Raw genomic sequence first — 16973 nt, forward strand, 5'->3', positions numbered from 1 at the left:
TTGAAAGGTGAGATGAATTTCACAGACACATCAAAACAGAATAGTAAGTACAGAAAGTTAATTCACTAATATGTGTAATATTCACTGACCAAAATGTTGGTAGACATTTCTAAGCATAATTTAGACAACCTATAGACTCATTCCTACACTTATTATCTTGAAACACAATTATAATTATTTAATGTTAATATTTACTGCAGATATTCTACATCTCTGAAATTATGCCTTGTCATTAAACCGGCAAACTAGCCACAGATTAGAGTACATGGTCCCTTTTTCCCCTTTGACATTTATTATTATCATTATCATTATTACCTACAGTAAACAGACAAACAACCATTCACCTAAACCTGGACATTCAAAGAAAAAATTGATTTACATAAAATAAAATAAATTATAAATAGCAATAACATTGTGTCATAAATAAAACTGAAGGACATAGAACAAAAGCAATAAATGTTTTAAACTTTAATTTATTGATGCATTTAATTATGTAGTGGTTTTTTTTTTTGTTTGTTTTTTTTGTTTTTTTTTACCTCTACAGTATATCACTGCTTCCTGCGGGGGGTTATGGCATGTAGTTTTCTTTTAAACATTCGTATATGATTTCTGTGGTGCTCTTCATGAGGCAGCATGACAGCGGATTGGCTGAGTGTGCGCACATTTCATTGCAGCTTGTCAACGCATCTTTTCTCAGTCACCACCGGATGGGAGGAGAGGAGGAGGATAGATGTGTTAGAGTAGGCAGGGGAGAAAGAGAGGGGGAGGCAAGAGGTGGAGGAGCGGTTGGTTAAGAAATAAAGGTGTAGCCTAATCTACCGAGACAATCAAACGAGGGGGTTCTTTCTATAAATGATTTTCAAGGGGCTTTGCCGTTCATTCTAAGCAGGGCGAGCAGGGAATCATTTACTGTTCCTGACGCGTAAGGCTGCCCCTATACGCCTTTGGTCATCACCGCCGATAAAGGATGATAGACTTGATTATATAGCGCAAATTATTAACAAAAGTATCCTTACAATCCACAGTGAAGAAAGAGGACAAGACAAACTATGATCCGAGGATGATTTCTGCTAAGAAAACTCCGGAGAAGAGTCGTTATCCTATCCACTATTTGGTGTGGCACAACAAACACCGACAGCTGGAGAAAGAGCTGGCAACGAACGAGCAGGTGAGACAGAGAGGAGCTATCAAACACATTTCCCCTCATAGATGTAGGCCTGTGTCTTTATTATAAGCGATTGTATGGGCGTATGGGTCCCTATATAGGTGGTGTTGTAGATGCCATCAATGTACCACTTCATGTAGGAGTCTGGTTAATAAATTGGAATAGCGCAGTTAATTGTTAAATGTAGGGTGGGGGGAGACACTTGTAGACCATGACATGAGATTTGAATTCAGACTATTTTCATATTGTAAGTCATTTTTAAATCACAACTGCCAATGATCTGTGTTATTTGCTGCACTGGGGCTTAAAATATTCATCCTCCCTGTAATATTAATATGCATGGGAAGTTGTATCAGGAGTTTATTCCTGGAAAAATTCCAAATGCAAATGACTGTTTTTGTGTGTGATTGTATTGCAGTGTGTGTGTATATATATCTATGAGTGGAGTGTGCGTGTGTTTGTCAGAGTCAGTGGTGCTTTATGCCTGTGTGTAAGCAGCATTATTGCGTGATCTACTCAAAACTGTAGGCTGTCTACCTTCCCACCTGCACCTAAACCATTTGTGAGTGGGTGAGACAATGCGGATACTAAGCATGTGTGTGAGCAGTTGCCAACCACCACAGTAAATACAGTAATGGAATCATTAAGGTAATGTATTAGGCTTCCAGAGGAGGTGTTTGTCATAATCAAAAGAATGCAGAATTATTTTCACCTACTGGTAAAATTAGAGCACTTCAGCTCATGGTGAGGGACTCGATTATAAGAAGATAAGAATTACACTGTTGTGTGTGTGTGTGTGTGTGTGTGTGTGTGTGTGTGTGTGTGTGTAAGAAATAGAGTGACTTTGCAAGAGCATGTATGCGTGTGAATTCAATCATTTTTCTTTTTTTTCTTTTTTTTATAAATGTACTGAGGCGCTTTGCCATTACATAAGAGATGCTCTGCAGGTTAGCAACTAAACAGATTTTTGAGTGCTTGCATCATGCAGCGGTCTCAAGACATCACACTTCCACACACATTTATGTACACTTGATGGCACATGAACACTATTACCTTCTTGTGGTTGTAAAATGATAACAGAGGAAGCCTTTTCTATACACCAAAATGGTCACTAAGTGTCCCAAAGGCAGCCATCAATTGGTTTACCACAATCCCTGTAAGTTACAGTAAGGGAGTGTGGTAGTGACATTTAATGTTTAACCTTTGACCATAATTATAACTGTTGGGAAATAAATGGCAAAACTGATCACACCTCACAGTGAAGAGGCTCAAAGAACGAAGTAAGACCTTTGGTATTCAAGTCACTGTCAGAGGTAACATACTCTATTTCATAGAGAGAGGAGCTGGAAATGAACCATGTATGCTGTAGAGGCAGAGGAGACAGCAAAACCTTTTCAAACCCTTGTAGCTTTGCCAGTGTTGAATATTCATTTTCATTCCCTTCCTGCCCATCACTGAAATAAAAAGAACAGATGACTTTTCATGGGTTCTTTGGTTTAGAATTCATTATTAAGGTTTAATGTAGACTCCCAAGAAAGATCCATCTTTAGCTACACTAGCTGCATGTCCGGTCAGTAGTCAGTTGCCAGTTTGTCAGTTCAACACTTTAGTCCTGTTTGAAAATATCTTGACAACTACTGGATGAATTGCCATGAACTCTGTCACAAAGCAGACAGTCATGAGCCCCAGAAGGTGAATGCAGTGACTTTGATGGTCTCCTGACATTTCATCCAGTACCATCCTACTGGACAAAATCCAAAACTGGCTCGACACTTTAGCTTGAAGCTTCAAGATAACTTTATTGTCTGTCACAAGGCTCAACAATAACTAACGGTAAACATTTAAAATAACATCAAAAACACACACGCACACACACATACACACATACAGAATAGGACTAAAAAACTGTTGAAACTACAGTGGAAAAGAACAGTGTTAAACAGGTGAGGGTACAGTGCCAATAATCTCAGGATCTTAAATACTAGTGACCAGGTTCCAAGCTGCCTCAGCTGGATTTTGACATTTATGCTGATGCATCTTTGTCAGTTCTGTTTGTTTGCTGCATGCGTGAAGATGCATGTGGCATAACAATGGGTGTGGCCGTTTACTACATCTGGATGCTGAATATTAAGTGAATATGTATATTAGTGTCTCTTTGAAAAAGAGAAGAGAAGGTGAAAAGATATTAATCATATCCAAAGTAACAGTTGGACATGTGTCCCAGTTGAAGTGTTTAGTCAGTTTATCAGGCAGTCTTTTTTTTCATAATAACAGTCTATACTTTTCTATATATTATACTTTGGTTTTCCAGCTGTATGTACTGTAGAGCATCATTGTATTTTACCTAATTTACACTACACATCATATCCCATTATACACTTTCCATTTTGTTACCCTGTTAAGGTGCTGTACTTAGTAATTAAAAAAAAACTGTTATCCGTCGTAATGCAGAATTGTTGACTTCTTCCCTCAGTAGGTAGTGATACCGTATTTAATTACTACCTCGAATGTACAACAAAATTCAATTGTAATTTGCTGCAATCTGTGTCATTAATAATTATTGACATGGGCATGCTTAAGGTAAACTTCCACAGTAAGTTCTCTAAAGTGAGACTTTTGGTTGTGTTTGTTTTCACAGATAGGCTCAATAAATTAGTCCTCTCGACCTCACAGTCATTCATTTTTTAGGAACCCTTGTATCTATAAATATTTTATGATGCAAATTTTATTGCTCTTCTGGGTGTGCTTTTGAACCAAGGACCTTTATCACATATCTTCAATATTTTCATAAACTAAGCCAAACAGACTGCCTTGTACTATAGTTCCCTTTCTGATATTGTATGAGAAATAACCAAAATTTGTTGACCAAAGTGTTCAGAATCAAAAAAGATTTGATGCTGATCCATATATCCACCACAGTAGAAACTTAATGAAACACGTCCTTAGATCTATGCAAAATTTAGACCTATGCCAACCCATCATCTATTTCAATGAATCCCCTGGCTTCTTGACGAAACTAGATTATATAAGTGCCATATACTTTTACTGGGATACAGCTTTAAAACTGTTTAACTCAAAAGTCAAAAGAAGCAGAAACAAAATAGTGAGAGAAAAAGAGGGAGTGAGGCAGAAAATAAGACTTTTTTTCCATATTTCCCAGCAACCAGCTCCGTTTGATGGCAGATCAGAGAAAACTGTGAGGAGACAGGTAGTAAAATACAGCAGAAAACAAAAGCTTCACTTCTGTCTTTTCTCGTTCCGTTTTCATTGTTGATGAACTTCTGCTCAACCTCATCTATAACTGTAACTACAAACTACCTCTGTATCTCTTACTCTCTTGCTTGCATGTGTGTTTGTGTGTGGGTGTACACATGTAAGTATGCATCATGGTTTTGCATGTGTTGAACAACCCAGTGTTTTTTTTCCTTTTTTGCATAGTCAAACATTTTATACTAAACATTAATTTATATATTAGCTACTAAAGTAATAAAATTATCATCATATTAGCTTCAGATTCCAGAACTCATCTGATGTCTAGTTTATGAAATTGTAAACTGAGGCTATAGTTTATATGTACAGTGTAAAGTAGGACAGCACACATATTACATGCTTCAACCTTGAGCTTCTGTCAGTCACACACACATGGAAAACGCATGCATGCACATGTTTGATGCTGGTGACAGGTGTCCAGAAGCACAAGGATAACTGTGGCACTTCCATGACTCTGGTCAGTTCAACACATTCTGACAGCACAGGGATCTTTTTTTAATAGCTACAGACCAGTGATGCAAGTTGAAAACTGAAGGAATAATGAAGAAAGTTAACTGTGATTTAAATGCAAAATGTAAATCTTTCTACAGCTTCTAAAGTGCCAACTCTATTAAATCAGGACACCAATATTATCTTGCCAAGATTGTCCCAGCCTTAACTGGCCTGCCTGAACACATGCATTAGCTTAGACTTAAATTTGGACACACAAAATTGGAATAGTGCCAACATGAAACCAAGGCCACCAACCTACGTTTATTACTGACCTACTGCGGCAATATCCATATACGCTAACCAAATCAGGGAAAACATGGAGCAGGGACAGTAAAGGTGGTGACTGTAATTATGCAAATATCCAATATTCCACTGAAAAATAGATACAGGGTGAGGTAAATCATGTGCTTTAGCCATAAGCTCCTTCTGGGCAAAAAAAAAAAACAGCACCTGTGACCTGTTCATTGTCCATATATGAAGGGCAAAGGTTTGTCATAACTGTTTGAACATTACTTTGTTGAAACACTGAAGATTACTCAATTATTTTCTGATTATAGTACAAACAGAAGGATTAAGTTGAAGTCTTGTACCGGCAGATGAAGGAAATAAGTACCCCTGAGGGAATCAAGCCAAGATGAGGAGGCAGGTCTGGCAGATTAAATCCAGTTCATGCAGACCTTGAGTGTCTAGTACTGTTTATTATGACTTTTTTTTTTTTTTGATACATAGACAGCTGGCAGAAAGATTCTGCCCACATTTGAAATATACACATACACACTTGTTGAACTGAAGTGGGTTTATGATCCACCTTTAGAGAGAGCAAAGACATGGAGGCAGATTGCTATGAGCAGCAGCCATGACAGAACAGCAGTATAGCAGACGAAAAAGAGTATTAGAGAGACATATGCATAATACTTGTTGCAACAATATATTACAATACAGTGCATTGTGATAGTTTCTATGATATCACACGATAGGCATTTGGATATCACATTGTAGCCATGCTGTTACAGCCCAAATAACAAAGGCAGTGTTGTGCAAATATGTTGTATGATAATGCTTGATGAGTTCAGTTCCCACTCAGCTGTGCAGAAACAGTATAATATCACTGACCTCTGCATTATACGACAGTAAAATAAAGGTAATCTACAACCATCTCCATATCACAGCTGTTTAAAGCCTGCCTGCTCTTTGGTGAAACGATGAGACTCATTTCATTTCACAATGTGCACACATCAAATATCCGGCACTGTTTCTGATTGCACTCTTATTTGCTTCCAGCATAACAATGCAGCGGACGGTTGGTGTGAGATAGTGCTGAAAGTATTTAAAAATGCCTGTTTTGTCAAGGTATGGGAGTGTGAGACTTTCTGTGGGCTTCAGTGTTTGCCCAATGTTCCATGAGCAGCTTGTAACAGATTGCATGTTTGAGTGAGTGATTGGAACAGAAATGCTGCCACGACAGGCTACAGTGGAAGAGTTTGTACATTGGATATCAATGTTAGGACGCAAAGCCAGAGAGAGGAAACTGAACATAGTAACAGAGGGAGTGATTGAATAAATGCCAGACACACAGATGACCACAGAGGAAGTACAAGGAGAAAGATGGAGATGGGGTGACTAGTAAAACAGGAAGAATAACAAGCAGTGGATGATAAAAGATGGGATGAGATTTCATGAAATTTTAGCTGAGCCGTAAAAGAAGGTGAATGTCAAGGAGAAGACTTACAGCCATGTAGGTAAAGAGAGGCGAAATGGGAAAAGCAAAGAGGTAACATTCACTGACAGACTGAACCAAGGAGTCAGGGCACAAACAAGGTGATGACAGGAGTGAACACACAGAATAAAGAAGAGGAGAGGAGGTGGGGAATAAATAATGACAGACTTTGACCATGAACAGATTCTGTCTGGGCTGCACACAGACGCAAAAGCAGAGTGTGATTGAAAGAGAACAGGGCCATGTAAGGAGTAATGGTCTATCTCAAGACAAAGGCAGGAAATGACACAAAGATCTCTGCTCTCTTTCTTTGTTGCAGCTCTTTGTCCCTGTGTGTCTCTGTGACTGACCCCAGCTCTCTCGTTTTCCTTCAGTGCATGGTATGATTATGATGCCCTCGGCAAGGTGCTAATGTTAAATCAGCATTCTAAAATCTTATGCTAGGTTGCTGGCTTGAGGGAATGGAGCCATAAATAAAGGCTCTAGTGTTCATTGCCTTCACTCCAGGCCCGAATCTTTACACCAGCCATCTGCTCTCTGCCTGCACCTGTCTTCTACAAGCCTCTTGTCTTCCCTGCTCCTCTCAGCCCTCTCAGCTCTCTTCTCCCTGTCTCCTCAAATCACACCCACCCATCGTATAAAGTTTTCCTTATCCGCTTCTCGTGGTGCCTTCCATCCCTCTTTACATCAAACACATCCATCTATCACCTCCACTCTTACCCCTCTTACTTTCCTCAGTGTAATGAAACCCAAGTCCTAATTGCAGCACAGCAAAGCCACAAGGAGATGCCACAAGGGCCTGGTTGGGGTCACATATGGTTACATTACTGAACGCTTTTAACAGAGAGAGCGACAAAGAAATACAGATTGGCAGTAATCCTCAACACCCAGGGCAGGCTCAGCAAGGGTGCAAATGTCCTGACCTCAAACTGGGACATTGTAAAAACCTTGAACGGCTGCTGAGCAATGAAGCGATCCATGATGACATGGCACCAAGGATGAACTATTCTTGAGGAGTTGTAGGATTGTTGTGGTCGACGTAATGTGGCATTGTGAGGGAACATTATTTGATGTGAGTGGCGGTCCAGAATTTCCAAAAAGTTTTTTTGTTGAATAATATATAATTATTAGGAATTAATATTTCTGAGCCACCTTGGGAAAAAAGTTATGCAGGAAAGAAAACTAGCTAGTTGGTGAACATCATCAACTTCATCTGCTTTCAACCTCGACGGTGCATCTGCAGTAATACTGGTGCTGTATTGGACCATGGTGGGAAAAAGAAAGTTAGGCCTAATGGTGAGGCTTGTGATTATCCAGTCAGTTCTTGTCCCAGTGTACACCTGTGGTTATTGACTGTTATCTTCCTACATGTTGCCTCGTAAAAGTGCAACGAGCAGGAGCTAGCAAATAGATGGATAGATGGTTATTTGCCTTATTCTCAAGGTTTAGAGGTGTTTTGTCACTGAAGAAAGACGTGGTTTGCTGACTGCAACTCTTCCAGGCTGCAGTGTGTTGTGCTGTTGGCAGCTGTCTGCAGATAAAGATGCAGCCCTTCAAAATAGTCAAGCTTAAGTCTGTTCCTTTTAGATTGTTATAAACAACTTGTGCTATATAGCGATGGCAAAAAGAGGACCATGTCTATTTAGTCAGTATTTGATATTAATAATGACTTATAAGGTTTGTCTCAGATTGTATTGTTGTACATGTTTGCTCACACAATTTAGTCTATACAAATACACATTTTTTCAGTCGTATGAAACAGATTTCAGATCCTTACAACTTTGTAAAAAAGAGATTTAGCAGACAGATTAGAACAGTTTGTGGTGGTGGACTGAAAGGCAAACAGAAGTTTTATAGACCTGTACCTTTGGTCTACAGTGTGTAGTTCTTAAGCAAGTCTATGTATTTTTAAATGTGATGTAGAAAATAACCCTGAATCAATACACTGACATTTCTAAATCTATGGATTTGTCCCGCTGCTCTAACCCTTAGTTTAGTGAAATGAACCAGCTTTAGCACAACTGAGGCATTTAAGTTTGTCTAGTTGCCCAAGTGCAAATACATGAATTAATAAATAAAGTAAACAAATACATTTTAAAACATCATGATATCTGTTTGATGTGGCCAGCACATCTGGCAGTGAATTGCTAAATGTGACAGAGAAAATGACTCTGTGATTTCATTACTAGCTCAGGCTGAGCACAACCATTTCTTGCCAGACCACTGGGTTTACCTGAGATTGCTACATAATTCACATGCTCTCACACACACACACACACACACACACACACACACACACACACACACACACACACACACACACACACACACAAAGAAAGTGACAGCTGAGATGTTTCACTCCAATAGGCTACATTGTGATTATGCCCTTTTATAGCGTATGCACTGTCTGTTTCATTCAAACAAAAGATTTGCTCCCTCCATCTGTGAGTGCGCTTGCATCTTTGTGATTGTGAGGAGTGAGAATAAGAGTTCTCTCTCTCTTGCACTCTCTCTCTCTCTGTCGGCCTGCATACATGTCTTTCCTGATGTTTTGGTGAGGTCTGTCAGCTCACTGCAACAAACAGGTGTCAGCACCTTTAGATAAACACCAGAGAAACTCTCTCTTTGCTCCTGTTGCCATTCTGACAGGTCCATCATCATGCCACCTATTTGTGCTTTCATTATCTCTGCCTGTCTCTTTCTGTCTGTCTGTCTCCCTATCTATCTGCAGAGATTGGGGCTGACAGTAAATAGACAAAGTGCAGTGAAACAGAGAAACATTAAATATGCTGGAATGTAGGTCAGTGTTTTCACTTCGTGATTTGGTACGGTTGGTCTTATTTCCACTGCTCGAATTCACAGTCCTTTAATGCACCTGCAGAGGTGGAAATGAATCCTGGCTGTGTTGAGATGAGCGCGAGACGTTTCAAGAGGTTTTGTTATTCTTCTGCAGGGTTATCGGCACCATTTGTTCTGCTCACTCTATCATCTGTGACGCAGGTTTTGTACTGTCCTTTTATTTCTGAAGCGGTGTCACATTGAAAATGGATCAGGGTTTCATGGCAGCCTAGCGTTAGTCAAAGTCTCCTCTGGATGGAGAATCACAGAGGCGAGAAGGGAGGCAGGGGGGAGGAAAAGTTATTTTTATACTCCTCCCTCCCATCGCCACCCTCTGCTCCTGTGCGCCCCATGCACAAACATTTTGGGAAAGCTGCTGTATGCGTATATGCACAATTTTGTGTGTACATGTGTGTGTATATATGTATGTGTGTGTGTGTGTGTCTGTCTGTCTGTCTGTCTGTCTGTCTGTCTGTGTGTCTGTGTGTACGTGTGTACGTCTATGTGTGTGTGTATGGTGTTTGTATGAAAGATTGATGTTGGCCTAAGTACCTGCCAAGCTGCATCAGACCAAGCACACACAGAGCGAGGGGGGAGTGAGGGAGGGTGAGGGAGGTGGGAGAAGGAGCAGATGCCACAGATAGAGATGCCTATCAATAATGCAACCTCCACTGAGCCCACTATTGAGGGAGGGAAGGGGAGAATAAATGGGGAAGAGTTTGATTATAAGACATAGATATGGGTTAAGCAGAGACGGTAAAGACAAAGAGGCAGCGAACACGGAGACAGAGATGAAATAAAGAGTTAATGGTACAAAGGAATAAATTGTGAGCGTGACAAAGAAAAGCAAAATAGAGCAAGGACAGAGATACAGATCTGTAAGAAAAAGTTAAAAAAAAAAAAAAGTTTTGGAGGTGTTAAAGAAGTTTTAGAGAAACAGATGAAGAAAGCACATAAGAATGGAAACAGGATAAATGGAGGCTACACAGAGAAAACGTTAACACTGTGATTCCATTAAGTCACAATTGTATGCAAACACATGCAGAGCTGCCACAGTGAGAAAAAAAGAAATACTTACATCTCATTATAAATGCAAAGTTTTCTTCTCACAACAAGGAGCTGTACTGTATGTCATGATAATGAGAATATTTTCTTCTTACAGTGAAACATTGTGACATGATGCTGATGCTGAGACTTTATCCATTCGTCCATTAAGGAAAGCAGACTCTCACTGCGACATTATAACGTCACTTCTTTCTGTGGGTGAAATACAGAGTGGGACAAAGTGCTTTGTAGTTTCTGCATACTCATGATAATGTCATCTGTATTCTTTAGCAAAAGCATTAGGTCAGATGCTCGCTCTAAAAAGGAAGTTGATTAATTCATTCACTCACCCATCTCTGCAGTAGTAGCAGCACCACAACTTTACTTGTAAAATTATGCTGTCTGGGATGGATTATGATTATATTATCATTCAACATTTGGAGAAATAAGCTTTGTCGCATAAATGAGATATAACGGAGACAGAACCAGGCTAGCTGTTTTCCCACGTTTCCAGTGTTTGTGCTAAGCTAAGCTAACAGGACACTGGCTGTAGCTTCATATTTAGCATACCTGAATGAAAGTGGTATCAGTCTTCTTATAGCTCTCGGAAAGAAAGCAAATACTCATATTTCCCAAACTCTTCTTTTAAAATTCACACTGCATTTTGAAGTCTATTTTACAAGCCAACATCAGCTTACCAAACCCACAAGTTATGTCCTGTGAGAGTCTATTTTATTTTTGTGGTAATATTTTTTTTTTTTTTGTTCAAGGCATTTTAACATTTTACAGTATAGGAAAAGCGCTGGTGTAAATTATAAAATCATTAATGCCTGAATTCCTTTTAGCTGCATCAGTGTCAGAGTCCTGGTGTTGTGATTGCAAGGTCACTGTCACACTGATTTATTACTTGGACACTTGAAAAGAACACAGCCTCATTAATGTCATTTAACACCTGTGACTTTCCTAATATGGTAAGTTAAAATGTCTGAAAAGGCCTATCAGATACATTGTGATTAATTCAGTAGGCTACATCTCTCATTTTACAACAAAATGTTAAAAATAAAATTGATGTTAGCTGTGAAAAGGAGGCACAATCTGTAGAAATTATAGCCAGCTTCATATTTAGCCCACAGTAATTGGTAAAACTGTAGTCTGAGCAAATTTTTTAAATCTTAATCTTTCCAGAAATGTCCCACTGTATATAATAATGTGTCACCAGCCATGTGGCACACCCTTCACCACAGACTTTATGTGACCACAGTATGCCCTCCGTTGTGATTTCATTGTCGAGTGAAGAGTGAGAGCCAAGAGACGAGCAGGGATGACATAATGTCCCTACTGTAACTACCGAACCACACAAGTCAAACAAGGCCAATGAGATTGCCTCTGTGTGTGTGTGTGTGTGTGTGTGTGTGTGTGTGTGTGTGTGTGTGTGTGTGTGTGTGTGTGTGTGTGTGTGTGAGTGAGAGAGAGAGAAAGAGAGAGAGAGAGAGAGAGAGAGAGAGAGAGAGAGAGACAGAATGGCCCATTAGCTGAAAACAAATATCTCCTCCAGAGTTCCTCTTTTGTTAATGGGGAAGGGGAACTCAAAGTGTTCATCATAGTTCTCAGTTTATGTGTATGTGTGAGCCACTATGTGTGTGTGCATGTGTGTGTGTCTGTGCATTTTGTTTTTCAACTGAGCGTTGTTCACATGTGAATGAGTAAGTATGTCAGCATGTCTGCAGGTCACTGTGTAGCGGTGGGAGGAAGTTAGCTCTGAGTGGACTTAAGTGGTGCTCGTGTGTGTGTGTGTGTGTGTGTGTGTGTGTGTGTGTGTGTGTGTGTGTGTGTGTGCATTTGTGTGGGTGCCACTGATGTTTCTGTGTTGCTGCTGAGCACATCAAAATGCTTGATGATTCCCCTCCCGCAATTAAGTTTGTACTGTTTTGAACTTTATCCAGAGCTCATTGTAAATTATAAGTTAGTCTGTGCTCAGTTAACTCTGACTGCCTGTCACTCTTTTCAATCTCTACCTGTCCCGGCTACTTCTGATGCAAATTGGACCAAATGAACAGCAGCAAATCACACTGCTTTCTGATAGCGCTTCAAGGTGTCATCACAGCAAATTTCTCAGATACTGACTCATGATGATATGACAATTTGAAAAGGGGTACTGTATGTGTCGTACTGCAGTGGAGGTTCCCAATTGTATTGACAGAGAACCGGTGATGGAGAGGTTGCTGGATCAAAATGTCAGTCCACATTGGAGATATCTCATCCTTTGAAACATCTGTTTCCCTTTGAGCAACTTGTTAAAAAGCCCAGGACTGACAGTGAAGGTGCCGAGGAAACTCTTTGGTATCAGTTAACAAGTTCTGACTTTGAATAAGGTCAAACTACAGGAATAAGGATAATTATGAAACACCAAAAACCTGATGTGCACCCACATTTCAGGATTTAGTTTGCCATGCTTACTTAGACTGCATGACCAAGATAATGGATGTAGCAAATAACACTGCGTGCCTAGTAATATAATGCATCAAAGATTAGTGCTACAGGAAAAATGTAAGCCAAGAAGACAGGTAATATATTAGCTACATCAGATGAGGAGCAGGGGGTAGCATGTATCTGCAGACCTGGAGGCTACAGTTCCAGGACTTTCAGGACTGCATTTCCAGGACTATAGTTTTTCGTGACACTGCCACCACACCAGAAACCCAATTTGTTCTAAACATATGCAACACTAATGCTATCCCTAACCATAACCATAACATTTACCAATATATCTGGCGATACGTGGTATTAATATATGTGGTCTTAGGACTGCCGTCCTGAGAGTCCTGAAACTGCAGCCTTGTGTACTGCAGAAACATCATTGGAGAAGGGGAAGCAGCTACTGAGGCAACACTTCATTAGATTCTTCTGTTGTCTCCTTGTCATCCTGTGTTATATATTGTACAGACTGTTTTTTGGCAGCATCATGTACTCTCCCCAACCTGTCTCCTTCTATATCCCCCCTTCCTTCTGTAATAACCCCACTGCCATCCCTTCTCGATTTTCCCTCCCTCTCTTTCTGTCTCCTTTCACCTCACCACATATTTCTGTTTCTCCTCGCCCTTGTTAGCATCCTAATATCAATCCTCTCCCCCTCTCTCCTCTCCTTTCCTCTCCTCTCATCTCATCTCCAGCTCCCCTTGTGTCTTTATGCTGCATTTCAGCTTCTCAGCTCTTGTATTCAGAGTAATTGAAATGGAGTACAGCTGTAAAATAAGCTTTAACTGATAATCACTAACATTACATGCAGAGTCTTAAAGGGGGGCAATGGATAAAATGACAGCTGTGAGACAGTAAAGTGCCACAAAAAGACAAAAAATGTAAGGAGAACCATTAACATTTTTTTCTCTGTCCCTCTGTCTCCGTTTTTACCATCAGCTTGTTCCAGTCTCTCTTCTGCTCTTTTTTTTAATCTCCATTTCCAAAATACCACATCCATGTCGGGGGGGTAGATGTTTTCCAAGACTTACTATTAATATTCAGTAGTTTGTTTTCATCTGCCTCTCGTTATTTAAATGATGGACACTTTACTTAAGAAAAATTCATCCTGTTACTTTTATCTTTATTCAGATTTGCTGCGTAAACACATGTTCTGCAGTGTCCTTTGAGGCGTTGCTTGTGTCAAACATGCACACACAGCACTGAGTGTGTATTTGCATGTTACACCTGCACTCTGTTCGCTATCCACTACACACAAACAAAGCTGCTTGCTATCTTTGCCTGCGTTGTTATGACGCTCCATCCTTCTATTCCCCAGCCTCCATGGCTCCTGAGGGACAGCCCATGTTGTTCTCTCCTTCAGCTCTCCTCCTCTCCCTTCTCACTGTCGTTCTCTTTCCTCACCCCTCCCTATAGCTTTATTTCCCATAACCATCACTTGCAACGGCAATCTGTCGTTCTTTGCTTCCTCCCTCTCTCTCTCTCTCTCTCTCTCTCCATCTTCGCATGTCTTAAATGTTACAGTTATTGCTAACAGGCAGTTTCTTCCAATAAACATTTACCTACATTATTTGTGTCTGTTTCAGTCTCTTACTCTTTCTCTGCAGGGTTGAAAGAGCAGTGCAGAGTAGAGATCTCTTAACGACGGTTAGAGATTTTACAGAGATAGTACATCCATTAACACACAGAGACCATGGTCCCATATTCTTATTATTGAGTTCTGCTTTGCTAAACAGAACATATTTAAACATTTTAAGAGTGACAGAGTGGTGTGTATGTGAGGATTTGTATGAGTATCTTTGTGTCTGTATTTGCATTCATACCCTCCACCATGTTTGTGTGTGTCCCTTGAGGTTTTCCTCATTTCCCTTCATCACGTAGCAGAAACAGAGGGCTGAACTGATGGTTAATGTAACTGCTGAACATATTGCCTGAACTGTTGAGTCTTTCTCTGTTTCTCAGAGCAGAACAGTTAACCTGTGTTGGACAGTAGCAACAACTCATTTTTATTAGGATTTCATACACTGAGAACAGTAAACATTCAGGGCAGCTTCCTCATATTGAGTTGCCTTTTTGGTTTGGTCTATTCTCAGTTACTTAAAAATTAATCTTCAATAAATTTCCTCCCTCTCCACTGCTTTGATTTAAGGATTTATGTGGATCAATAAGTGCTCAGACCTTCCCCTTGTATTCATTTGCTCAACTATACAGTATTTCTGATATATAGTTAATAGCGATATAAAATACATTAAAAAACTCAACTCCAAATGATCTCATTAATTTTCCTAGAAAGCATTTCCCACAGCTTCCTTAAGGTCTTCATTAAAGTGCTGATTCTAAGTCATGCCACTTATCTCAGAGAGTAATCCTTAATTAGAACTCAAGCCCACAACGGATTGACAGAACTGACCTTGGATCAGCCTACACGCTGGATAATGGTGGCTGTCAGCAGCTCTGTTTAATTGGATGGCAGATCTGAGATCAGTGTTGTAAAAGTTGCTGATTTCAAGGGAGCACACTGCAGAGAGAGGTAACAAAATAGTGGTGCATAGAACAGCCTGGGGAATAGACAGAGAGAGGGATGGGCAGTTTCATGCAGAGCAATACAGCGAATAGTTGATTAAGTCAAGTGATTTGTGTCGAGACATGACATCTCATTAGCTGTACCAGCACCACAGTTCATGTAGTAATAAACAGATTGTATGTAACATGGGCACTGTTGATGTTTGACACAGTAACACTTGTTGGATTGTAGGAGTCTTGCTGATCAATTATGACATGTTACTGTGTCTAATGAAACTGCAGAATGGGTGGCAGAGGGTGCCAATAACGAGTGACTCATCCAGTCATTTTTTTTCCAACACGCTTGGACTGGCGCACCTATAAATACATGTGAAGACCTGCAATAGACCAGCACTTTCCAACCTTAGTTTAGTGTTTGGCTCACATGTCTGAAATGGAAAATTCCCTAGACATATTGCCTACAAGATAGTAATACATTCTTGTAATCCATTGTGACTGAATACAATGCTTTTGTGCAAGAATTAAAGATGATGAAGATTGATACTACTTTCATCTCTGTACACTAAAGATGAAGCTACAACCAAAAATTAGCTTAGCATTTAAGACTGGAAGCAGAGTGAAAAAGATAAGAATGGCCCTCGAAAGCTCAGTAATGAATATATTATGTCTTGTTCATTAAATCCATACAATAACAGATGTGTAAAAATTAATACTTGTGAGGTTTTTTATGGGAAGCTACATGCTGGAATTACTTTGCAAAGTCACAACGCCTGGCCAACACATGCAGCTTTGGAGATGCTGGTATGTCTATTTTTCAAATTTTGCACAGAGCCAGGCTATAGCTGTCACTTCGATTCCAGTCTTTATGCTAAGCTAATGACCTGCTAACTCATGGTTACTACATGGCTAGCTTACAGATGTCAACTCATTGAGCATTTGTCAAGATAGCAAATAAGTGTTTTTCCAATGAACAACTCTCTTGACTTGAAAATGAAAAGATGTTGCTGGGCTTAAAATTTCACTCACATGCACTTTGCAAAAACATCGCCTGGAATGGCCTAATAACACACTCTTTTTTCCAATTATCTGTTTGTTTCAAAGATGCACCAAAAGCCACAGACATCAATGAGTTAGTATTCTGAGAATCTAAAATTATCTGTAGCTGCCTACCAAATATCTTTTGGTACGTCTGAGAGGATTTTAAAAGCCGACCGCAATAATTCCTTTTAATTTGGTGCATCACAGTAATGGTATGATTGATATGAAAGATGAACAGTAATGTAATATGGCTGACAAATGAGATCTTGTTGACATGCTGAATACAGAGGAGAGCTGAAAGCTGATGCGAAGACTCAAGCATTAAATATGCTTTCTGTTCAGCAATGTTATTCACAGTTACACATGTTCAGAAGAGGAAAATTTTTCTGCAAGGATTCAGACTGAGTTTTA

The 16973-nt window shown here is 39.8% G+C and overlaps 1 protein-coding gene across 1 annotated transcript in view; it reads left to right on the forward strand.

Annotated features, from left to right (window-relative positions):
* Window positions 1-858: 858 nt before the first annotated feature.
* The window catches only part of ankrd13b (ankyrin repeat domain 13B), a 41448-nt gene continuing 25333 nt past the window's right edge, over window positions 859-16973 (forward strand). The window contains exon 1 of the mRNA XM_022761208.1: window positions 859-1168. Within this exon, the coding sequence (XP_022616929.1) occupies window positions 1061-1168 (108 nt within the window). The 5' untranslated portion in view covers window positions 859-1060. The remainder of the gene's footprint in view (window positions 1169-16973) is intronic.

Source organism: Seriola dumerili, unplaced genomic scaffold, assembly GCF_002260705.1.
Source record: "Seriola dumerili isolate Sdu_G_001 unplaced genomic scaffold, Sdu_1.0 BDQW01000391.1, whole genome shotgun sequence".
Classification (NCBI taxonomy): Eukaryota; Metazoa; Chordata; class Actinopteri; order Carangiformes; family Carangidae; genus Seriola; species Seriola dumerili.